This window comes from Geotrypetes seraphini, chromosome 15, assembly GCF_902459505.1.
Source record: "Geotrypetes seraphini chromosome 15, aGeoSer1.1, whole genome shotgun sequence".
Classification (NCBI taxonomy): Eukaryota; Metazoa; Chordata; class Amphibia; order Gymnophiona; family Dermophiidae; genus Geotrypetes; species Geotrypetes seraphini.
Genome location: NC_047098.1, coordinates 3,965,763 through 3,977,826, shown reverse-complemented (window position 1 = coordinate 3,977,826; position 12,064 = coordinate 3,965,763). Strand labels below are relative to the sequence as shown.

At 45.0% G+C, this 12,064-nt stretch overlaps 2 protein-coding genes across 2 annotated transcripts in view; one reads left to right on the top strand and one right to left on the bottom strand.

Annotated features, from left to right (window-relative positions):
- Window positions 1-746, top strand: part of LOC117349076 (chymotrypsin-like elastase family member 3B) — a 26,911-nt gene extending 26,165 nt beyond the window's left edge. The window contains exon 8 of the mRNA XM_033922028.1: window positions 409-746. Within this exon, the coding sequence (XP_033777919.1) occupies window positions 409-420 (12 nt within the window). The 3' untranslated portion in view covers window positions 421-746. The remainder of the gene's footprint in view (window positions 1-408) is intronic.
- Window positions 547-12,064, bottom strand: LOC117349078 (proproteinase E-like). Its single transcript, XM_033922029.1, has 8 exons — window positions 12,022-12,064; window positions 8,341-8,426; window positions 8,150-8,247; window positions 6,420-6,554; window positions 3,019-3,155; window positions 1,736-1,878; window positions 1,240-1,392; window positions 547-564 (listed from the first exon to the last, which is right to left on the bottom strand). The coding sequence occupies exons 1-8, from the start codon at window positions 12,062-12,064 to the stop codon at window positions 547-549; spliced, it is 813 nt and encodes a 270-aa protein (XP_033777920.1).

The following is a 12,064-nucleotide window of genomic DNA, read 5'->3' as shown; positions in this document are numbered from 1 at the left end:
GTAATTAAATAGGGTTGTTCTGAGAGTGCTCTTGTTGGAACCATTGAGAGAGAACTGGGAGACTAGGTAAGCTGGAAGAATCCCGAAGAGAGCTTTGTAACAAATACAAGAGGACTCTGGATTCTACAGGTAACCAGTGGAGTTTCTGAACTCTTGGATGTGTCCTCTTGTTTGCCCACTCCCAATCTTACTATGAGTTTAGAAAATCACTGTTTGGCAAATTTGTGCGATGATTTTGCTTTGTATCCTACTGCATTGTATCATGTTGTATTGTATTGTATAGCATTGTATTCTACTGTATCCTGTATCTTCACTGATATGCCTCAGTTCTCTTGTTGTGAACCGCCCGTAACTTCTGGTTGGGCGACATATAAGAAAATAAATTCTTATTATTCTTAAACCATTTAGGTACCTGACTGATAAACGGTATAATCAAAGAATAAAGAAACTTGCAAAGAGAAGACACAGAAGCCATTTGGAGCAGGTGACAGATTCATTTTTATTGTTAATGTGAATTTTCCCAGGATGTTCAGCTGTGGTTCTTCTTTAGTTATTCGCAATTGTCTGAAAGAGAAATGAGAGAAAAGTTGTGCCAATGGAGAAAAGAGAAATGATTGGTGGTCAGACACAGGGACCTGGTGCCAAGTAGGACCCAATGCCAGGCCCTGGTCTTGTAGGAAACATTTGCTAGAACTTTCTCAGCGCTGGGTGCAGTTTGTTAATTTTCAAAAATGTGGCGATAGGAGTTCATTCGGGAAACTGCTGAAAATGCAATTATTTGTTGATGTATTTCTTTGAGCATTTGACCTATTGTAAGGATTGAATCTTTCTGCTTTTGCTTTTATCTGTTCTGACCTGTTTCAATATTTTAAGTATGTAAATTTATTGTAAACCATTTTGGAATAAAACGCTATAGAAATTTTAAAAATAAATAAACAGTCGTTGGTAAACGTTATAATACTTTCCTAGTAAGTGCAAAAAGGGTTAAAATCACCAGAACATTTTCTATTGATACGTCAGACCAAACCATATCTTCACAGGTCTGAGTTTTCTCTTTAATTGGGATATGTGAAAAATAAGTCCTAAAATATGCGAAAAATATAGATGTTTAAACATGCCAAAAAAGCTGGATATAAATAAATAAATAAAAAACATCGTCTTTCTGGCACTGGTATTAGAGGCGGGCTACTTTTCCGTGGCCTACCCTGCAGTTTAAGAAGCAGGTCTAAGCATGCTCACCTCCTCAATCCAGGAATTGAAAGCAGAGACGCGAGTGAAGACGGTGGGTTTCTTCAGGGCATTGCAACCCAGGGAAGACACAAAACTGGCAATGCCGTGGACGTGCCATCTTCCGTCAGCATCCTGGCAGTTCAGAGGTCCTCCAGAATCACCCTGAAACAAGAACCGGGGCACCAAGGTCTCATACGCAACTTAAGACACAGTGAGGAATTCTTTTACCCTTTTTGAGGACATGTCCGGGGGTCCGGACTGATTTTTAAAACCTGGCACATTGGGTTTTAAAAAGCCTTTAGCAACGAGCAACGTCAGGATGGCATTTGCAGATACACTGGTGTGTCACAGTGATGTCACACACATGCATATGATGTCATCGCGTCACACCAGCGCATGCCCAGATGCTGTCCCGACAAACAAACAAGTTGAGGGGTCGGGGCTGGGGGGAATGGGGCGTGGCCAGGCAGAATGAGACTGCATGGCCAGATCATCTGATACTCACATTGCAACCGGACTTGATGTCTCCTCCGGCACAGACCATGGTTTCCTTGATGCTGCTGCCCCACCAGTCCCTCTGGGTGCAGTGAGCATGGTCCACTACAGGTAAGAGAGCCTGCTGGAGGATGTTAGGGAGTGCGCCATTCGCTGTAAGGAAGACACCACTGCATTCAATATCTTTTACTCATCTATCTACTGTATGCTACAGTCTTTGACCAAGAGACAAGTTAATTTAATCATGTATTAGTAATGGGTAGGGTTGCCAGATTTTCCACTTACACAATCTGTACCCCTAGGGCAGTGGTCTCAAACTCAAACCCTTTGCAGGGCCACATTTGGGATTTGTAGGTACTTGGAGGACCTCAGAAAAAATAGTTATTGTCTTATTAAAGAAATGACAATTTTGCACGAGGTAAAACTCTTTATAGTTTATAAATCTTTCCTTTGGGCTAAGTCTTAATAATAATATCATAATTTATAGCTAAAGAGACAGATGATCAAGAAACGGTTTTATTTTACTTTTGTGATTATGATAAACATACCGAGGGCCTCAAAATAGTATCTGGTGGGCCGCATGTGGCCCCCAGGCCGTGAGTTTGAGACCACTGCCCTAGACCCACCCCCAGGGCCGTTCAGTTCTGCCCATCCCTGCCCTAATCCCACCCCCAGTTCCACCCTTGCCCCAACCCCACCGCTTGCTCTTGTCCGCTGCTCCCCACTCTTGTCCGCATGTGCGTTTTTCCTCCCTGCCTGATGCAATTTGAGGAGGCTTTTCAAAACCCAAAGTGCTGGGTTCTGAAAAGCAGCCCAGACATGTCCTCAAAAGAAAGACATGTCCGGGGAAATCCGGACATCTCGTAACTCTAGTAATGGGTATAACTAATGGGCAGGTTCAGGTCTTTATCTGCCATCATTTACTATGTTACTAGGTATCTGTTGCTCTTTCTAAATTAGGGGTGTCCGACCTGTGGCCCCGTGAAGTATTTTGTGCGGCCCCGGTCAAGGGCGATGCCTTGTTTTCCTCTGCTGCCCTCGGGTGTTTATCGTCTTGCCAGCTCCCTCTTCTGTCTTGCTGCAGCGTTTGCGCATTTGTGCGGCCCCCAGAAACATTTATTTTGGCCAATGCGGCCCAGGGAAACCAAAAGGTTGGACACCCCTGTTCTAAATGTATTTGGCTGGGAAATGTAAGGTGTAAGTGGTGTTTCCAGGACCCTCCCAAAACAGCCCTGGAACACCTCCTCTCAACGAGATTGTGGCTCTAAAAACGGAAAGGACTGTGATACTCACTGGCTAGTCGTCCCCAGCCGCTGACGTAACAGGGATAGTCGTTGGGGAGGATTTCGCCTGCTGGTGCAAGGCATCCCAGTTTCACCTTATCGTTTAACTCGGCGGCCCTGGACAACTTGACAAGAGCAACATCATTCCTGGAAAGGAAATAGACACTTTTGACTGCCCCGGGAATCTCTCACCGGAAAAACCTCAGGAGGCGCCAAAACAAGGCTGGTAAACACCTCTAAGGGCTGTTCTTACAAGAATATCGTTCTGTAGTCTGTGTATGAGGATTTCTCTCCTTTTTTTCTATGTGGCTTTGGGTTTATTTTATTTTCTTTATTCAAAATGACAAAATAAAAAAAGAAATGGTGAATTAAAGTGTCCTCCAAACGTGTGATTCCCCCCCCCCTCCCCCAAAGCCTTACTGCGTTGCTAAGGTGTTCCGGGTTAGGCGTGACTCCCCCAGCCTTTTCTTCTCCACCGGTCCTGTTATTCAAACTGGTGCTGTCCACTTCAAGCCCGGCCCGATTTTAAAATTATTACCACACCATATCCAGTGCCATTTTGGATTAAGACCATCCTACATAAATCCTTTATAAATTATTGGTCATGGTGCATCTTTGTTTACACAATAAGGCACCGAAACACTTGATGGATTGCATTCTGCCATAAGAACCACAGCGCCTGTTGTGCTCGGTGACTCACGATGACCTACGTATTCCGACAGTGAAACACCTGCGGCTAGAGAACGCATGTTTTCGTGTGGTGGGTCCTCGGGAGTGGAATAAGCTTCCGGGATATTTACGACAGCAACCAAGTTTGAGTCGTCTTAAGAAAATGTTGAAGAAACGCCTCTTCTGTAAGATGAAATATGGGACTTGATCTACAGTTTTTGGATGTGAGGTGCTGGTAGCCTCTTTGCAATTTTAGGAGGCTTTACATGATCATTATTACGTTTTATCGATGTTCTATTTGTTGTAATGTATGTGATTTTGCTCATGTTTGTACTTCATTGTGACCCGCCTTGGGAAAGGCAGGGTATAAATAATCAGAATAGGAGATGCAGAAGCGGCTGAGAATCACTCCCTTGAAGATAGGTTACCAGGTGGTTCCAGGTCACTAGACAGACTGAACTGGTCCTACACCTGCTTCACGTTCGGTAACTTACACTTATTGATCTCTTTGTCTTAGAGAAATTAGAACTAGAAAGATGGACTTGGGAAAATCCACTGCTTATGTCTACCCCTTAGTGTGTGCATGCTTGGTACGCCCCCCGTTCTGTCCAAGGCCTTCCACATCCAAGCCCCTCTCGCAGTTACGCATTATAAAATTATGACTCTTATATGATACAAACAGAACTTGTTAACTTCAGTCATCACTGATTGGTTGTTCTAGCCTGTATTAAGGAGGTACTGAAAAGTTCTTAGCCCAAGCGGCTTCAGATGTTAACACAGAGCCCAGAGAGCAGAAGTTACTGCAGTGAATTTCACATTAAAAGTCCCAAGTACAGATGTCATTTTAACTTGCTTCTATTGTATGGTGAGTCCTTCAAAACCTACTGTACCTACATAAAGATGACAGCTGCAGGCATAAGGGCTATTGTTGTGGTGTCCAGGTGGGTGCGGTAAGTTTTGGGTGGGTTTTGGAGGGCTCACCCTACAATATAAGTAAAATATACTGCCATCTGTACCTGGGACTTTTAATATGACGTTCTCTGTGGTAATCTTCCTGCTGTGCTGAGGAATGCTCAGCCGTCTGTGAACAGTTTGCTAAGAATGTTGGCTGCTTGAATGTCCAAAAAACTTGCTTTTGTGTGTTTTTCATGTGGATGTCTTTATATTTGAGAATGGCCAAAAAAGATAGACGTACTAAGAATCAAAACATCTACGTAGGTCATTCTCAAACCCCCCCCCCCCCAAAAGACATCTTGCTGTTTTGAGAATGGACGTTTTCTCTACTGGATTTCTGGACATCTTTCCCAAAACGTCCAAACTCAGACTTGAGTGTCTTATCGAAAATACCCCTCCACGCATCTAAATGTATGCACTAAGCATGAAAATGTGCATAGAACTTTATAGACTAACTCTATAATGAGGCTCTATAAGGTAGAACCCTAGTCCATAAAGGGATAGAGAATTATACCCTTACTGGGTATTAATGTGCTAACATCGGTACAGTCATTGATGCCTGTCATAGAGCTGATGTCAGAGTGACACAGGTTGAGTATTCTATAAGTTACGCATGTATAGACAGGCCTTCCAAATGCCCCTCCCCCCTCCTTTTGTCCTGCATTTCTCTCCTCCTCCATCTCTGCATCTGACATTCCCCTCCCCCCTCCACACACTCTACCTCAGCTAACAAATTTTATTTTTCATTTATTTAGGTATTTATATACCACCTATCAGGTTATCCGAGTGGTTTACAATCAGGTACTTAGGCTCACAATCTATCTAACGCACTTGGGGCTATGAAGGATTGAGAGGCTTGCCCAGGGTCACAAGGAGTAGGGCAGGATCTGAACCCACAGCCTCAGGCTGAGGCTATAGTTGGAGCTCTAACCACTAGGCCACTCCTTCCTCCATGCATGTCTACTGCCTGCATAGGCCCCATAGACATGGATTACTGCTGCCGCCAGTGAAAGACCTGAAGAAGAGCTGAGAGGGGCGTTCAGAGAGGGTGGGGTGGCCAGGCTGGGGATAGAGTGTGCCTCAGCCATGAATGTGTGGACCTGTGCCCACCCAGGCCCACCAGTAACTACACCACTCAGTTGAGGACCTCCTAAGTCCATGATTCCCTTCTGTGGACCTGCCATGCAAGTTACACGGGTTGTTACAGAGTAATGTTAACACAGCAAATTGGCATCGATGGCTGGCATGTATGCATGTAAATATTACCCACTTGTCACAGACTTATCCCGTGACTGAGTGGACTTCAAGTGAAATAACACTGGACCCAAAGCCACAGCTCATACATCTAGTGCTCAGGAACTCTCAACAGGTCTGCTTTCATCTAGGGCCGGAGTTACGGTCTTTGTAATGGCGCAGGAGGCTGAAAGGTCTCCTTCCAAATAACTTTGGCCCTTTTGACCATTGTGCCTAACACTTCCACGGCATTATTTGCGGTTGGCGCTCTCTGTGACGCAGGCAACCCTCATCACCTGTCTATTATGTCTGGCGAGAAATCTGGCCATGCTTTCAAAGAACAGGCAATGAATAATCATTAGACATATTTGCCTACACTTTATCCAGTAACCGAGTTAATGTGCAGAAGAGACAAGAGCAATGGTTCTACTGATCAAAGCCAGAAACCTTACTAGGCAAGGGAGACGGAGACTTCCAGGGAGTCGTCACAGGAAGAGCTGTGATTATCTCAACAACAGTTCAGGCTTCCGGCCTTTTCAAACCAAAGACACTTACCCACAGGCAGCACATATGGGAAACCAGCGAGGGTGAAGAAAGAGGTCTCCACTGTTGATTGGGATACGCTGTTCGGTGCCTTCATCTGTGTCTCTGTCATACTCTCCCAGTACCACCTGATACTTACGGGACGAACTAGAACAGGGAAGAGATTGTCAAGAGAAAATACTGCCGGGAGGCAAATCTTTCATCTTGCACTTCCACCCCCCACCGGTCCCCCCCATGTCACTGTCCCTGGTTCTGGCCCATCATGCAACCTTCTGACCCAGCCTAGCTCCCTCCGGATGCCCTAACTCAGTGCTTCCCCCGTCTTAGCTCTTATGGCTGCCAAGAAGAATGGCAGTAGAGAATGACACGGGGACAAATTTTTCCCCATCTCTGTGGAAATTCATTTTCCCATCCCGGTGAGTTCTTTTCTTGTCCCTCCCCCATTCCTGCAAGCTCCGTCCTCTCTGCACAAGCCTCAAACGCTTTAAAATCATAAGAGTTTGAGGCTTGTGTGGTTAAGGCAGAAACAGAGACAGCAACAAAACTCACGGGGACGGGATGAGGAAATTGAGTTCCTATGGGGACAAATTTGTCCCTATATCATTCTCTAAATGGCAGATAATAACATACCAGTTTCCTCTGCTAGGCGGGGCCGGTCTCACAGTATGAGTTGCAAGGTTATGGGAACTGATGGCTTATACCAGTGTCTCTCAAACATTTTTAACTCTGGCACACTAAACGGAGCAAATATATTTCATGGCACATTATAGTTGAAATTATAAAATTGCAAAACCAACAAAAAAAATTAAATTTGAGAGTAATTTATTTAAAGTTCTTTAAGCTATATGTGGGTTATTGTAACAATGGTGAAACTAAAGTAGATGAATAGAATTCCTAATCAATGCGATGGATGAGCTTGTTTTTGAGGGCAAATGAACTCAAAATGTGGCTCGATAGTCGACAAGCAAACACATTTAAATTAGTTGCCCCCTGCCTTTGCACCCCCAGAATCTTGGTGCCTAGTTCCCCCTAATAGCAGTGCCAGCCCTGCAGAGATGTGTGTGGCACAACAATCAATGCTCTGGGCAGTGCCAAAGATCAGATGGTTGGCAGAGGCTTTGCCTGGTTGCTTTTGGGGTTCTAGCCCAGTTAGAATCTGCTTCTGCTTGGTTCTGTCATTTTGAAAATGAAGTTTTGTTTTGTTTTCCCCCCAATTCTTTATTCATTTACAAATTACAATAAGTGCAACAATATATTCAAACAAATTAACAATAATTATGTCACTTAACAATCTTCAATGGTACAAATGATATACTCTTATCTCCCACCTCTCCCACCCTTTCTTATCCTAGAAATAATACCTAATACCATATATAAAATAAATTTACCCTTCCCTCCCCCCCCTCCCAATCCATCTTGTAAATTTAAGGAGAAAATATATTAAAATAATATGCCATCTAATCAGTACAATACTTTGTATTTTTTTACAAAATGAAGTTTTTAAACTGAGGGGCCGCGTGACTGAACCGCTTTGAGTATTTGTTCCAGCAACATAGTAAACAAATTTTGAAAAAGAAATGAAAAAGATGATTTTGCTTTGCCTTCCTAGTTTCCCTTCCACTCGCCTGGGCCCCATCTTCCTTTCCGCAGTCCACTAACGTCCAGTCTCCTTGTCCCCCGACCTCTTATTTTGGCCATAGTTATATCTCTGAGATATGGGAAATAAGAGAGTGGAAACTTACGAGATGCAGTGTCCAGCGGTCAAGACCCAGTTGGGGGCAATGAGGGATCCTCCGCAGGTGTGATGATACGCGCCATTGTTCTCGTATTGCAAAGAGACCTTAAGAACGGAGTAGAGGAGAGAGGAAAGATGACCGGTCTATGTGAAGATCCTGTGTACATTTCTGTTCACAGTAATAGGGGTGACACTTACCTGCCAGGGCCAGCTGTATGGGTTGGCATCCTCACCATTTACCACTCTGGAGTTGGGCATATATGTGGGCAGCCCACATCCGTAAGCTAAAGAAAAAATGCACTGTTAGTAGTAGGAATACAATAGGAAGACTGGGCTCTAAACTTATCACTTATATAGCGCTGTACATTTTGACATTTAATGGACGTCCCTGCTCGGAAGAGCTTACAATCTAACTTGAACAGACAGACATGACATAAAGGGTTGGGGATGCAGAACCCAAGGTGAGAGGAGTTAGGAGTCGAAAGCACTCTGAAAGAGCTGGGCTGACATTTATAGATGGTCCCTGCTCGGAAGAGCTTACAATCTAACTTGGACAGACAGACATGACATATATAGGGTTGGGGATGCAGAACCCAAGGTGAGAGGAGTTAGGAAGAGGTGGGCTGGCATTTATAGATGGTCCCTGCTCAAAAGAGCTTACAATCTAACTTGGACAAACAGACATGACATATATAGGGTTGGGGATGCAGAACCCAAGGTGAGAGGAGTTAGGAGTCGAAAGTTCTCTCTAAGAGGTGGGCTGACATTTATAGACGGTCCCTGCTCGGAAGAGCTTACAATCTAACTTGGACAGACAGGGTTGGGGATGCAGAACCCAAGGTGAGAGGAGTTAGAAGTTGAAAGCAAAGAGGTGGGCTTTTAACTGGGCCTTGAACACTGCCTTGAACATTGCTGTGGGAATGAAACTGTATTCTTCATTCAGATGCATTGGCATGTTTGCCTAATCTAATGTACTAATCAGAATTTCTTAACCACACTTCTCCAGAATAGGTTCATGCCGCATCACGGGGAAAAATTACATCACATGGAAGGAGAAGGGAGAACTGTCATAAAGGAAAGGCCAGAGCTAGTCTCGATGGGCGCCTGTAATACAGGGCAGGAAGGCCCACAGTGGCAGCCTGTCGGCATTGGCTCCTGAAGGAAAATCTGGACCCATGGCCATGCCCCCAGGCCCGCCCAGTTTCATCCCGTTCTGCCTGCATCACACCCCGCCCCAGCCCCCGCCCCTAGATGGCATAAATACATGCGCGGATGCTCCTTCCCGCCATGATTTTTCACAGGAAGCTATTCAAACCCCAGCCAAAGTGCTGGGTTTTGAAAAGTCGTCCGGACCCCCGGACATGTCCAGGGAAATCTGTATGTCTGGTAACACTACTCCCAGGAGGCGTACACCATCTGATTGGTGGGGAAGGGGCTCCCGAGTTTAAAATGATTGGCCGCGGCGGGAGATAGAGGAGGAGGAATATAAAAGGCAGTAGTCGCCGAGGCACAGGGCTCTTTTGGTCCTTGGCGGCGATTTCCCCCCCCTCCCTCCCTCAGGCATAGAGCAGGTTCCTGGTGAAGGGAGCTCGAAGGTGTCGCAGTGGCGGGGGCTCATCGGGAGATGAGCAGCTAGAGTACAGCTAGTTCGAAAGTGGGTGCCAGGTGGGCTGGTGACCCGTTCGAAGGGGCAGGGCGGCACCTGCCTTCCCCCCTTGCTGACAGGGGCGGGATCACAGGGCTTAAAAGATGCTTATTGGGTACAGTTTTTGGTAGTGCAATTGCTGTGTTATAAACAGAGCTGCGACTCGATTTACCATGAAACTGGTGTTGTGTTGTTAATAGTGTTTACGTTAATGTATAATGATAAGTGACCGGGGGAGGGGAGGGGTCAACCGGTCCATTTTGGAACCTTGTCAGCATCTCTAACTACAGTTAGAACATAAGAAATGGATTCGCCGGATCAGACCCTAGGTCCATCCAGTCCGGCGACCCGCACCCGCGGAGGCCGAGCCAGGTGTTCCCTGTTGAGAAACCTTGTTTACTCGTAACCCTCAATGTGATTTGCGAGAAGGTGTGCGTCCAACTTGCCCTTGAATCCCGGAATGGTGGTCTCCATCACGACCTCCTCCGGGAGTGCGTTCCAAGCGTCCACCACTCGTTGTGCGAAGCAGAATTTCCTGATATTTGTCCTGGGCCTGGTGCCCCTCGGCTTCAGTCCATGACCTCTTGTCCTAGTCACATTGGACAATGTGAATAACGATGTTTCTTGCTCTATTTTGTCGAATCCTTTTAGTATTTTAAAAGTCTCTATCATGTCCCCTCGCAGTCTTCTCTTCTCGAGGGTGAACAATCCCAGTTGTGTGAGAGCGTCTGAAAATTTGTGTGTTAGAAAATGACATTTTGATGGCTTCTCCCCTGATGTAGCCTGGCTGAAGAGGACAGACAGTAGCACCGACGGTTGGGATCAAGCTGCCGTCTGTCTCCATGAAAAAGTAAAGAACGAACTACCCCGGACGGAGGGCGTGAAGATAAGTTTGCATTTACGCTCTACTCTAATGAGATACTGTTAAGCATGTTTTATGCAGCTGAAATTTAATTATTATCCTACCTTGAGACGATAACAAGATTTGAAAAAGAAGTTTATCTGACGTATGGCGTTTTTTTCAGACCAGTGATGATACGGGTGGCGTAGGGTACAGTGAAGTCCCAGTCACCCGTGTGTGAGGTCTGTTTTTCTCCATTTTTATATTTATTATTTTCTGTCAGTTTTGTTTGATTTTGGATGAATGTGATTTCCTGCTAAACATATCAACAGCACGTTTCTTCTTTTGTTTATATTCGTATATATGGCTGTTTCCCTTTATGTATAGAAACATTGAAACATGACGGCAGCCAAAGGCCAAATGGTCCATCCACAGCATCCACCATCTCCTCCTCTCCCTATTGGCTAAGGCTCTTAACATTTGCATCTCCTCTTCCTATAGGCTAAGGCTCTTTACACCTGCATTGTGAGGTCAGAGAGCTTTATGGTTATAGAAACATGATGGCAGATAAAGGCCAAATGGCCCATCCGCAGCATCCACCATCTCCTCCTCTCCCTATTGGCTAAGGCTCTTAACATTTGCATCTCCTCTTCCTATAGGCTAAGGCTCTTTACACCTGCATTGTGAGGTCAGAGAGCTTTATGGTTATAGAAACATGATGGCCGATAAAGGCTAAATGGCCCATCCAGTCTGCCCATCCGCAGAAGAGAGGTATAAGTTCATGGGTTTGGCCAGGAGATGGTTTTAACAATTGGATTGTATCTATCTGGGAGGCTCCAATCGGTCTGTGTTAATGGTATTACTTTTGATTCTAAGCATGTTGCATTGCATCACAAGGGTCCTTCCTCTCACCAAGGCTGTATACCACGTTTTTATGCATACATTAGAGAGAACTGGATTTGAATTTTAAGTTTAAGTACTCATCTTATCAAAATCCAAGCTTGAGGTGAATTGCAATCAGTTATTCCACTGCCCAGCAAGATCCCAGAGAATAAGGAGTGGAGAGTACCTACCAGTGCGTACTTCATATCTCCTATAACACATTCAGGAGATATCCCAGGCCTTCTTATGTTTTGATTTTGTAATCATTTTGTCTGCTTTTACGCTCTTTTCACAGCTTTGGGTGATTTCATTGATTGAGAAAACATTGTATAAGAATCATGAAACAAAAGCCTAAGTAATATCCACGCCGTACCACATCAATATTGTGTCTATCGTAATAGGCAATATCACATCTGTGTGAGAAAATTAAGCCTTATTGCACAGCTAGGAGCTGAGAAGAAGGAAGAAGACAGGGCTTGAGCCCTCGTTCCTTTGCTTCCTCATTTCTTACCGCCAGATGCTAGAAGAACGGTGATCAACAGCTTCATCATCAT

Bases quoted from the DNA above. Each gene is read 5' to 3' on its own strand.
- LOC117349078 (XM_033922029.1), bottom strand. From the start codon at position 12,064: ATGATGATGAAGCTGTTGATCACCGTTCTTCTAGCATCTGGCG. The intron at 8,427-12,021 runs GTAAGAAATGAG...TTTTTTCTTTAG, and splicing joins CGTTCTTCTAGCATCTGGCG to CTTACGGATGTGGGCTGCCC. The intron at 1,393-1,735 runs GTGAGTATCAGA...TTCTTGTTTCAG, and splicing joins ACATCAAGTCCGGTTGCAAT to GGTGATTCTGGAGGACCTCT.